Source organism: Vombatus ursinus, unplaced genomic scaffold, assembly GCF_900497805.2.
Source record: "Vombatus ursinus unplaced genomic scaffold, bare-nosed wombat genome assembly UNPS02014807.1, whole genome shotgun sequence".
Taxonomy (NCBI): domain Eukaryota; kingdom Metazoa; phylum Chordata; class Mammalia; order Diprotodontia; family Vombatidae; genus Vombatus; species Vombatus ursinus.
Genome location: NW_020954585.1, coordinates 56021123 through 56033740, shown reverse-complemented (window position 1 = coordinate 56033740; position 12618 = coordinate 56021123). Strand labels below are relative to the sequence as shown.

Genomic DNA, 12618 nt, shown 5'->3' with positions numbered 1-12618 from the left:
CACACACACACACACACACACACACACACACACACACACACACATCGTTTTTTCATCTCTCATCTCCTTCTCAATCTGCCTCCCCCACCCTGCTCCCAGCTGACCGAAAATAGGGTCAGTTTGCCTGATCTCATTTTTCACTGGGGCGTTATCTACTGATCTGGAATCCGCGCGTGCAGCCCGAGTCCATCCTAAATCCTCATGCCCGGCACCCGCTGCTTCTTGGTGGGGCTCTGCATTATTATTAATAATAATATTATTATTATTATTATTATATTTTGTTGTCGGTTTACGAGATGCTAGAAAAAGAAGAAGGAAGACTGGGGGTGTGTGTGAAAACAAGAAATAAACACTCCCCCCACCCCCCACTCCCTCCAAAAAAAGGAAAAGCTGTCTCTTGCCCAGACAATGACATAGCAGAATTCATGTTTCCCCAGTCTAGGCAGTCAGACTGGTGTAATACTTTGCAATGCTATTAGCATGTGGTTCCTTTTCTCTCTTTCTCTTTTTGCAAACCTTTGAGAAACAGGCGCCCTCTCCTTGCCCTGCTCGGAGCTGCAAAGGAATTGAGGGGTGAGGCCAGGGCGGGAGGAGGGGGAGAAGGAGCAGCGAAAAAAAAGGGAAAGAGAGAGCTTTGCTTTCTTGGTGGAGGCTTTCCTGTTACTATCACTGTAGCGTTTTTTTAGCCAATCTCTTAACTATGACGTCTGGGAGGCTGGATTCATGGCTTGCACATAATATTTAACACACCCACCAAGAAGTCGAGCTGCAGCAGTACTAGCCCAACCAGTCTCCAGCATGCGGTGTTGCTGAAAGGGGGTATTCACACTGCACCTGCCCAAAGCTCTCTTTTCTCTCCTCTCAGAGGTTTGCTTTCTCTTCCTCTCTTGCCTTTCCCCTACTCCCCACCCCCTTCTTCTCTCAGGGCAGAAATGTAAGTCGTAGCCGAGATCCAAGGAGAGACATCATCTCCCCCCCCTCCCCACCCTTTTCCCCTCCCCACCCCTCGGCAAAGCAGCTACCGATTCCTGGGAGCGTCGCCTCCCCTCCCTTCCCAGCGTTCCCCCCCTCCCTCCCCAGCTCCGTGCGTCCTTTGTGCCAGCTCTCCTTTTCGCGTTGGTGGCCGTGTCAACGCCGAACCGTCCAAGTGCCTGGATATCGAGCTTCAGCGCCGCGGGTTCGAGCCCAACGAGCCGGGACTCTGGCTTCCCCGGGGCGCTGGAGGTAGCGGTGGTGGATGGAAGGATTTGGAAATCTTATAAGCGCAGCATTTGCAAGCCAATGTTTGTAACCCGGCTGCGGACGAGAGCGCGTCCCGTTGCTGCTCCTGCTGCATCGCGGGTCCCTTTCCAGAGGATGGGAAGACGCGTCTTTTCTAAGCACTATGGATGATTCTTTTTTCCTCTCCTGAATTCTTCACAGGGTGCTGCATGAGTGTTTGTGCGTGTTTTTTATTTTTAATCCCCCCATCCTTTTTTTTCCCCTCCCTTTAGTCGTCCTCCATCTCTCCATCCTCCTTTGGGGGGGGGGGGACCTCCCTGAGATTCATGTATTAAGCAGAGTAATGATAATAATAATAAAAGAATAGTTTCTAGATGGCACGCTTTTGTGATTTTTTTGGCAGTTTTTTTTCTAAAAACAAAAAAGGGAGGTAGTGAAAACTCCTGACTTCTAAGTGTATTTATTTTTTAACTGTCTTATGAAGATAACTTTATTGACTTTAATTGTTTGATTTGTCCATGAGTAGAATAGATTTATTTTTTTAAAAGGAGCTTTTTCTGTGAAAAAGCCTCTCCCACCCACCATTACCAACACCTCCTCCCCCAACCCCTCCATACACACTTTTAGCTATTTAAAACTCTTAATTTATTAGTCTCCTCCTCGTGGCAACCCCCAGTCTCTTTAAGTCTCCTTGGCCATGAAAATGATCTTGGTCCGCAAATTCCGGGTGCTCATCCTCATGGTGTTTTTGATTGCCTGCACCATGCACATCGTGATCGATCTGTTACCAAAGTTGGAGAAGCGCGCGGCTAGGAGCGATGGGGACCCCGGCTGCTCCTGCTCTCACCCCCCGAGCGAGGAGGCGCAAGGCTGGGGGAAGCAGAGGACTAAGAGCGGAGCTGATTCGGGCTGGCCTAACAAACACACCCTGCGGATCCTGCAAGACTTCAGCAGCGACCCGAGCTCCAACCTCACCTCCCACTCGCTGGAGAAGCTCCCCGGGACTGGAACAGGGACCGGCGCCGGGGCCGGGACAGCTGCAGCCGCGGACAGGTCCGAGGCAGCGGCGGCGGCGTTTAAGAGGCTGGAGCCAGGCGGTGGCGGAGCCGGCGTGCAGCGAGGTCTCCCCCACAAACACCTCATTCAAGATGGGAGTAGGGCGAGCAAAGTGCCGCTGGGGAAGGACGGCTCTAAGCTGGTCGCCCTGTTCCAACACCCTCTCTACAACATCGCCATTCCGCCTCTCACAGAAGACGATGTCTTGTTCAACGTGGAGAGTGATATCCGATTTAACCCCAAAGCGGCTGAAAATCAGGAATGGTGAGTCGAGTGGAAAAGGAAGGGGCAATGTCTCTGTGGCCACGGCTGGAGAGAGCACCAGGGAACCCTTAGGCTTTGAAGAGAGGGGTGATATCTTTGGAGGGACGGTGGAGAGGCACGGGGGAAGAGGGGCAGGAAGGGGAGGATGCTTCCCAAAATTCACTCTCAAGTTTTGCCAAACATTGCTAGTACAATTAGGTTTTTTCATTTGAAGTCCTAAAGGGGTTGAAGGATGGGGGTGGGGTAAGGGTGAGAAGGACTGAATTCTACCAAATGATTATCCAGAGTTGCAGACATTACCAAAAGGTGTTCAATTCACCCTGGTCAAAGCCATCAAGACCTGAAATGAAAATTATCTCAGTAATTCTACCCAGTCAGGGTCAGAGATACCCTGGTGTCTTAAGTCCAAAATGTTTTTTTTTTTTAGGTTTGGAGAAAGTGAGAGCTATGTGGAAGATCTTCCCTAAATACAGTTCTTACTTATCTAAAAAATAAATAAATAAACAAATAGCCCCTATTTACCACATCTCACTTAGAAAGCATTTGTGGTTTATGCTTTAAATGAGGTTGAAACCTTTTTCTGCCCTGAGAATGACTTCCTGGTGGGACTCAGATGCTCCTAATGAATCTTTTAAAAACCAGTCATTGAGAATAAAATAAACTTGTCTAGTGTATAAGGAAAGCAAATGAGACTATCAGAAGTGATTCTTTGTTGGAAGACTGACAATTGCCCTTTGAACCCATTTGAGCTGAGAGATAGAGAAGGCTTTATGTGACTCCCAGGTGACCATCAGGGTTTCCAGAGATCTTTCTCTTAGAGTGGACCACCTTTTAAAAATGGCCTGGTCTAAGCCCTCCCTCCCTTCTTCCCAACTTCCCAGATCAAAATAAACACACAGATGTTGTAATCCAGAGTAGTGAAATATTAACTCCCTCCAAGGCCGGAGAAAGTAACTGTCAACCGGTATTTTATATAATAGCCTTCTCAGTGAACAGATGGTAAGAAAACTTCAAGACGATGACTTTTGACAATATCCCTTCTCTCTTGAAACATAGGTTGTTTTTTCTACCTCCTGCCCTTCAGCCCATGAGGTGCTTATCCAGTCCCTACCCCTACCAACTCCTTCCTCTCCCCCAACCCCCCAGCATTTAATATGCTCGGTACTCTGCCTTCCCTATTGATTTTTAAAAGGGAAAGCTTGAAATTTGAAGGTGGTGGAGAGGGAAGAGAGTCAGAGACTTGTCGATAATACAATAGCACCCTCTCTCCCACTCGGGGACATTGTTCAGGTCTCTGTCACTGCTTGGTACATACAATAAGTAGGAGACAAGACAGCAAGAGAGCAGCCTCTCTGATTTCTGTCTTCCATCCCCTTCCCTTTTCCATTTTGGGTTTTGGTTTGCAGAACAGAACATCATCTGGAAGGGGTGACCTTTTTGGCCCCAAGTTAACAGCCACTTAGGAAAGTTCCATTTTCCTCCCTTGACTCAGCTTCATGCTGCAGTCAGAGGGCTAGCCACAGTGACCATATGTACCACTGACCTCTAGAAGAGGGATTTGATGACAGAGCAAGTGGGTGGAAGGTCTGATACCAGCCTGCCCCTCTTATTCCTTTTAGCTATTGCTCCCGAGGTTTATATAATTAAATTCAATTTAGCACTTAGCATAATTCATACACCTCCTTGTTAGAACAATAGCTGAAAGCAAAAGGCAGATTTCCTGTAGACCTGGGACATGTTTGTGATTTACATTTAGAAGGCAGTCAAAGGAAATTGTGTTTCCTTTGCTCCCCAGGAACAATCTACAGTATAATATCTTAATTTGACATTATAATTGTCAGGCAATTTTCAGGACATATCCCTCATACAAAAGAGAGGCTCTGGATGGCTTTGACATTTTGGTATCTGTTTTGCTTAAGTTACAGCCATTCTACAGAGTCTCCAGAGAGTAAATAAAGATTATGGTCTTTAAAGATATTACTGGATGTTAAGACACATACACACTGACAAATGCACGTATAGACACCTTAACCTGAAAATCACAACTATAGTACATTCAGTAGAGATTCATTGCAACAATGTGCAGGAAATTTATTTATTTTAACTTGAGGTTTGGTTTTTTTTTCAACTTATACCAAAGATAGGACAAAAAATGTTTTCTTTATGTTTATGTGAAAAATAGACATTTCTTTGTCCTTTATTAGTTATTAATTCAGAACAACCTACAAGTAAATGTTTTTTTTTTTTCCTATTCCCATTCCCCCTTTTTTGGTAGGCATAATGAAGGTAATGAAGATGAAGAATTTTTACCCACCGGGGAAACAGCTGTTGACACCTATCCCAACTGGCTAAAATTTCACATTGGCATTAATCGATATGAGTTATATTCCAAACACAACCCTGCGATTGGAGCATTGCTGCAAGATCTGGTCTCCCAAAAGATCACCAGCGTTGGTAGGTGTTCATTTAACTTGGTTCTCTTTGGTTGTTTAACCCTGCCTTTGAGCTGGGATGTCTCTGCTGCTATCTGCTGACATCTCCTTTAAGTGAGTGGTATGTAGTCAGTCATTCATTACTAAAGCATTGCTTCCAGGGGCTATTAAAGTTGGCACTCCTTTTGGGTTGGGAGTCTAAGAGGCTTTCTGAAGGGAATGCCTTGGATGCACTTAGCTCTAAATGGGCTTTTACTCTTTTGCTGCAATGCGATCTTGCCAAAAAGGGGAGAAAGAGAAAACATAGTGAAATGGTTTGAATTTCATATTTGTTCCCTAGGGGAAATACTGAGAAAGGAGTTCTTCCAAAGCAAGAATCATGACCTTTCCCAAAGATTCAGAGATGAATGCATGTCAGGGTTTCCCTCAAACCTGCTTTTCTCAATGTTAGGCACCAAATGTCACAATCTAATACATAGTTCTGTTGCTGACTCTCTAATAGAGTACATACCATACCAGATGCTTTATGATGCTCTGGGAAGGCAGAAGCAGATAGCTGGAATGAGAATTTCTGATGACTTCAAACCATCTTCAAGTCAGGTTATTGAACTGAGGGAAGAACAGGACTTTATTTTCATAGATCAATTTAGACAGTACTTTTTTTGGGGGGGTGCAAAGGCACCTACAGAATTTGGCCATTTTGGTATGCCAGAAGTAGTTTTAAAGAATCACCTTCAAGTATTTTGTCATCTGGCAAATAGGACCAAGTTACTGGCTTGGGGAACTAGGCCAGCAGCAGCTTCTTCAGTGTAAGGGTTGGGTTTGTAGGGGTTTATTTGCCAGTATGTGGGCTATTATTTCCAAAGACATTGATTTCAAGGGTGGATGAGCTGAATGTCTCTGAAAGACAGAATCAGGATAACCTGTGGACCTGGTGCTGTGGACTATAATATACGCTGGACCTGACACAGTGCCTGACTTATAGTAGGTGCTCAATAAATGTTTATCTTGCACGTGCTGCTTGGCCGAATAAGAATGTAGATATATGCAATAAGAATTCCTACAACATTATAGGTGGTAGAAAGATGGATAGAGATCCTTACATACATTCATTCATACATACATACATGTATACTCTTTCTTTACAGTTGTGAATTGAAGGCACTAATGTCCAGCCCTTTCCAGAACCTTGTAATTCAGAATTACCAGAGGAAAAAGAATAGCCTGGAATCATATTTGCAGGAGTACATATAGACTAAAGTTTTTTTTTTGTTTTGTTTTTTGTTTTTTTTTTTTTTTACTGTGAATGCCAGATGCTCAGTTTGTAACTAAGAGAGAAGGAAAGACAGCTTCCTCCAAAATTTGAGTTAATTATGTGTCAGTAAAAGAAAAAGAATGAATTGAGTGCTCATCCCTAGCCTTCACATGCTGACCTTGAAGAATTGGTCTGTGCACTCTAGCAACCTGTCACCAGGCCCATCAGCAATTCAAGCTTTGGCTTCTCTCCTCCTTCTTTCCAACCATCCTCCCTTGTCTCCTGGCCCTTTCAGTCACAGCCCTTGAAAAATCTGAGCCACAGATCTGAACACCACTTGAGCAGCCTGCATTTGATGATTTAATTTAATAGTACCATGTACCTTGTGGCATTGCCACTGGGAACTGAGGGCACTGATGGCTCAGTTTTCCAAGCTGTTTCTTGTTGGTCCTGTGCATTCGAAATTGAGAGAAGGTAGAGTGTTGAGACTATCTACTGTTTGTGTCTGTTAGGCTGCACTATGCCTGCTTATTTCATTATGATAGGTGCTATAGTTAATTAACCCTATGTTAATGCTAACCACATGACAAGTATAGGGTGGAGTAGTAGGAAGACTTCAAAAACTGGGGAAAATAAAAGTCCTGTGGCCTACCCTCAATGAAGATTCATTCCTATAGTGGAACAGTCACTGAATTGGGTTCTAGATCTTGGTTCTAGTCCCAGCCCTGGCACTAATTACTGATGTGATCCTGGGAAAATCATGTCAACCCCCTGGACTTTTGTTTCCTCATCTATCAAAGAGGAAGAAGAATTGTTGGACTGCCTTTTTTCAAAAGTAGGTTGTGAGGATCAAAATGAGGTCATAGCTATAAAAAGTGTTTTGCTAGGTGACGCAGTGAATAGAGTGCTGGACCCAGATTCAGGAAGACCTGAGTTCAAATTCAGCTTCAGATATTTTCTTGTGTGTTACACATGTGACTGTGGACAAGTCACTGAATCTTTTTCTGTCTCAGTTTCCTCAACTGTAAAATGGGGATAATAATAATAACAGTGTTTATTTCCCAGAGTTGTTGTGAGGATCAAATGAGATAATTTTCATGAAGCGCTTAGCACAGTACCTGGCACATAGTAGGTGCTTAATAAATGTTTGTTCCCTTTCCATCCCCTAGAAAAAATAGGAAGTACTTTGAATTGTGCCTATAACTTTCACTTTATTGTTATAGTAACAATTGATAGAGACCTAATGTGTTACTATTAAGGTCATTATTAATAACTTAGACTTGGGGGTCATCCTGAAAAGGAGTACCTTGCACAAGACCTAGAGAAGAGGAAAAGTCAATGGCAAAATAAAAGCTTTTTTCTGGTTCTCTTATTTCCTGGTCACTTTCATCACTCAGCACTTAGCACAGTGCTTGGCACTTACTGCTTTTTAAAAATTCATTCTTTCATTCTTAAAGACTTATGAATTTAACATCTGTTATATGCCCAGAGCTCTGTTTGGTACAGTGGGTGATGCAAAAGACATATGTAGAATGTTAGAACTGGAGAAGATATTAGAGATCACTGGAAAAGAAAACTGAGGCCCAGAGAAGTGACTTGCCTAAGGTCAGGAAGCCAGTAGGGAGCATACAGGAATTTGGACCTCAGCCTCAGGGAACTTGGGCTCCTTTTATGACAAGAAGATGTTAGCACTCTTTTTGGGACACAGAGAGATAGTTCTCTTTTTTAAATGAAATATTTGGCCTGACTGATGTTACCTAAGTGAAATCTTGGAAGTTGGGAATGTAATACTTAATATTCTTGACCCTTCTGTAGCTTTGATACAAAGTAGAAAGCTCTCTCTCTCTTCATGGTGTTCAGCTTTCCCAACGTGGTCGTCCCTGTGCTGTCTTCACTCAGATAAGGACTGTGGGTCAGCTAATGTTCAAAGAAAGCCAGTGCACTGAGGAGCACAGCTTCAGTATTCAGAGTCATTACAGTGATAACCAGTGCAATGCATGATAAATGTTATTGAATATCACATATTTATGGGCCTGTCCTCCAACCCTGACAGGACTCATCCTCCTAGAGGCCCAAAAGGCATGGTAGCCCTTCTGTTAGTTATATGGTACCTATTCCCTTCTTCTTGTTTGGGGGTGTTGAGTTATAGTTTTTTCAGAAAAGCAGACATAATAGGGTGTTTTCATGGACTGTAGGCTCCATACGAGTCAACAATATGATGATGTAGCCAAAAAAAGCTAATGCAGTATTAGGTGGCATTAATAGGAGCGTAATATCCAAATTTCAGAAGCTTATATAAAATCCCATTGTGCTTTGCCCTGGTCTTTGCCCTCCATATTTGGAGTGCTGTTTTCAGTGGGAGCCACATTTTAGGAAGGACATTGACATGCTGGAATCTTATAGAAAACCGGGATGGTTAAGGGCCACAGACCGTGCCATTCAAGGACAGAAAAAAGGAATGTGGTTGTTAAAGGGGAGGGCTGTCTTCAAATATTTAAAGGACTAGCATGTGGAAGAGGGACTTTATTTTTTTCTACTTGGCCCCAGATGGCAAAACTAGGCACAGTGAATAGAGGTTGCAGAAAGATAGATTTGGGCTTTCTGCAAGAGAAAAATTGCTAACAATTAAGACTATCCCAAAGTGTAATAGGGATAGCTAAGTGGCACAGTGGATAGAGAACCAGGCCAGGAGTCAGGAAGACTTGAGTTCAAATCTGGCCTCAGATATTTAGTAGCTGTGTGACCCTAGACAAGTCACTTATCCCTGTTTACCTCAGTTTCCTCATCTGTAAAATGATTTGGAAAAGGAAATGGCAAACCATTCCAGTACCCATGCCAAGAAAACCCTAAATGGGGTCATGAAAAGTAAGGCACAACTGAAGTGACTCAGCAACAGCAAAAAGTGGAGTAGACTACCTAAGGAGGTCATGACTTTCCCTTTAGTGAAGGTCTTCACACAGAAGCTACATGATAGTTATATGGAGATATCGTAGAAGGGAATCTTTCTCAAGGAAGGGTTTGGCTAGATGACTTCTGAGGGCCCTTCCAAGTCTGACACTCTGAAGAAGCATCATGTTATAACAAGGGTTTGGTTCTTAAGATTTTTAAAAAATTATTTCATTTCCTAGAATGATAGAGCTGGAAGAATACTTAGAGGTCATTTAATCCTAACCCCTGATGAGGAAACAGGTCCGGAGTATTTAAGGAACTTGGCCCAGGCTGTATGGTTAGTTAGTGGAACAGCCAAGACTAAGACCCAGAGTGACATGTCACTCTGCATCAACTTCTATGGAGGGATGAAGACCCATCATGGGTCCTCTGATTAATTTTCGCATTTATCAAATAAAATGGGAGTGACTGGGCAGTGTACTACTCAGTGCCATTTGCAGGGGTTCTTGGTGATTTTCCACATAACCTATGGTTGATCATCAAGGAGCAATATGGTACAATGGAAAGATCCTTGAGTTCAAATCCTACCTCTGACACTCACTACCTATATGACCCTGGGCAAGTCACTTCACCCTTTTGGCCTCAGTTTCCTCATCTGTAAAATGAGCTGGAGAAGGAAATGGCAAACCACTCCAGTGTCTTGGCCAAGAAAACCCCAAATGGGGTCATGAAGAGTTGGACCCAACTGAAGTAAATGAACAATTTGAATTGGTAAAGGTAGTTTCCTCACCCAGTAATTCCCTATGCCAGTGAAATCACAGGTCTAGTCCCTCACCTTTTGTAGAATCATAGGTTTAAAGCTAGAAGGAACCATGTGGTTCAACCCTCTTATTTTACATATATGGAAACTGAGGCCCAGAGAAATTAAGTGGTTTGCCTAAAGTCACACAAGTAGTAAATGGCAGTGCCAGGATTTAAATTCAGATCTTCTGACATTAAATCTTGAACCCTTTTCCACTATACCACCCTACCCTATCATAGTGCCTTGCACATAGTAAGTCTGTTCAGTTGTGCTTGACTCTCCATGATCCTATTTGGGGTTTTCTTGGCCAAGACACTGGAGTTTCTTGGAGTGTTTTGTCATTTTCTTCTCTAGATCATTTTGCACATGAGGAAACTGAGGCAAACAGGGTTAAGTGATTTGCCCAGGGTGACCCAACTAGTAAATGAGGCCATATTTGAACTCATAAAGATGTGTCTTCCTAAATCCAGGACCCGGGCTCTGTCCACTGTGCCACCTAGCAAGTAGATGCTCTATTACATTTTACTGGATTGCCCAAGGTCACCCAGCTGGCAGAGTTGGGCTTAGAACCCAGATCTCTTGACTCCTACTCTACAGCTCAGGCTGTGACATCCACTCCCCTGAACCCCTGGTGAGGTCACTTTGTAGCTTTTGTCTGATAGTTACTCAGTTTAATATTGAATGTCAGCTAGTAAATATTAATGTTGGTTAAAAGATTCATCTGAGCTTCTTTAAATCTTTTTCTTTGAGATTATTCAATTGAATTCAGCCTATTCAGAGCTATTTAACCAAATTCATGAAATTCTGTGGTGCATAAAGTATAGATGGTTATTACCAATAGAGGTATATTTATAGCCAGAGTCCCAGCTGCTTAGTAACCAGGTTCTGTTTTCCTCTTTAAAGGGGCTGGGGATATTATCTAACTCTCTATTCAGTTTGAAATCATGCATGTGATGTTTTAGTTTGTGCCGGCAATAATTAAATTGCTATCATATACAATTATGGATAGAGAGAATAAATGGCACAATTAACTGCTGTGTACTCCACATTACTGTTAAAAATCATTATGGCATATAAGTATTTTGGCCGGCTCTGAGGTCTAAATACACATTTTTACAAATGCGCCATCCGGCCCCCTGACAAAGCACGGTTTCAAGAATGTGCCTGAATTAAAATAATAACTCAACAGGCTAGAAATCCTAGACTGTAATTGATTTACTAAAAAGGAAAAGAATAAATCCATCTTGAATCAGGAGGCTAAGTGACTTGCAAGCCAGGAGGGAACAAAAGGGACCTTCAGTTGTGGCCGCCCCCGGGGGTGGAGGTGACTACTTTGCTACCCACATTCTGTGCTCCCGGCTGTCCTGTCTTCAGAGTTAATTGCTGAAGTTACTAAGCTGAGGTGCTTTTCCTGACTCTTTATCTCACCCTATAAGACCTGTTGTAATCTCAGCTATGTGCTTCTTTCAGCTTTGTCTGGGCTTTCACCTGACCAGAGGGCTATACACCCATTAGAATTAGAGCTGGAGGGGTTCTTAAAGGTCACCCATTCTAGCCTTTCCCCTTATTCAAGAATCTCTCTTCAACATCTCTCACCCTTCAGATTGCCTAGGGAGACATTATGCTGGAAAAAGCCCTGAAGATGGCTTGGTGTATTGGAAAAAGTCTATTAGAAGACCTGGGTTCAAATTCCTTCTTTGCCACATATTACCTTGGATAAGCCCTTTAACCTCTCCTGGCCCTGGTTTCCACAGCTGGCCTCTGAGGAATCTCCAGGTCCAGGTCTATATTCCTGTGATTCCATAACCTGAGTTTCAATACCAATTCTGACTCTATATGTGTTACCTTGGGCAAGTCATTCAACTTCCATGTATCTTAATTTCCTCATCTGTAAAATTAGGGTGCTGTACTAGATAGACAGCTTCTATGGTCCCTACCAGCTAAGGATGCAATGATGTCATTATATTTAACCTAGGAATACATACATCCTGGGCAGCTAGATGGCACAGTGGATAGAGCTCCAGGCCTAGAGTCAGGAAGACCTGAGTTCAAATCTAACCTCAGATGCATACTAGCTGTGTGACCCTAGGCAAGTCACTTAATTGTTTGCCACAGTTTCCTCATCTGTAAAATGAGCTGGAGAAGGAAATTGCAAACCACTATAGTATGTTTGCCAAGAAAACCTCAAATCGGGTCACAAAGAATCCAACATAACTGATATGACTGAACCACAAAAGGAACAGTAAGTCAAGATGTTGTTTGTCCTTCATTCTCGAAGAGGAACAGGACATCAGGGAGGTGATGCTGTGACTTGCAAGTGAATTGGATTTAGGTGAGGGTATGCTGTGCCAAGTCACTAGCCTCACTTTCTCCTCTGGTGTCATCTGGGCCCAGTGGTGAGATATAGGTCACGATGACTTGTGATGGCCCCTGTAGAGTGCTAAGCGTGGATTCTAGAAAACCTGGTTTCAAAATCCTGCCTCTGATACTTAATATCTTGGCAATTCACTTAACCTTTTGGTGTCTCAAACTTATCTACTAAAAATTTGCAGTGTTTATTAGTCAGTAAACCCTTATTAAGCACTGTGTACTAGGATACAAGAAGAGACAAAAGATAGTCCCTGCCCTCAAGGAGCTCACAATCTAGTGGGGGAGACAATATGTAAATATGTACAAACAACCCTAGATACAGGATAAAT

The 12618-nt window shown here is 43.2% G+C and overlaps 1 protein-coding gene across 1 annotated transcript in view; it reads left to right on the top strand.

Moving 5' to 3' along the window:
* Positions 1–745: 745 nt before the first annotated feature.
* LOC114052374 (extracellular serine/threonine protein kinase FAM20C-like) overlaps positions 746–12618 on the top strand; it is a 146946-nt gene continuing 135073 nt past the window's right edge. Inside the window, exons 1-2 of the mRNA XM_027874947.1 lie at positions 746–2541; positions 4817–4995. Of these exons, the coding sequence (XP_027730748.1) occupies positions 1919–2541; positions 4817–4995 (802 nt within the window). The 5' untranslated portion in view covers positions 746–1918. The remainder of the gene's footprint in view (positions 2542–4816; positions 4996–12618) is intronic.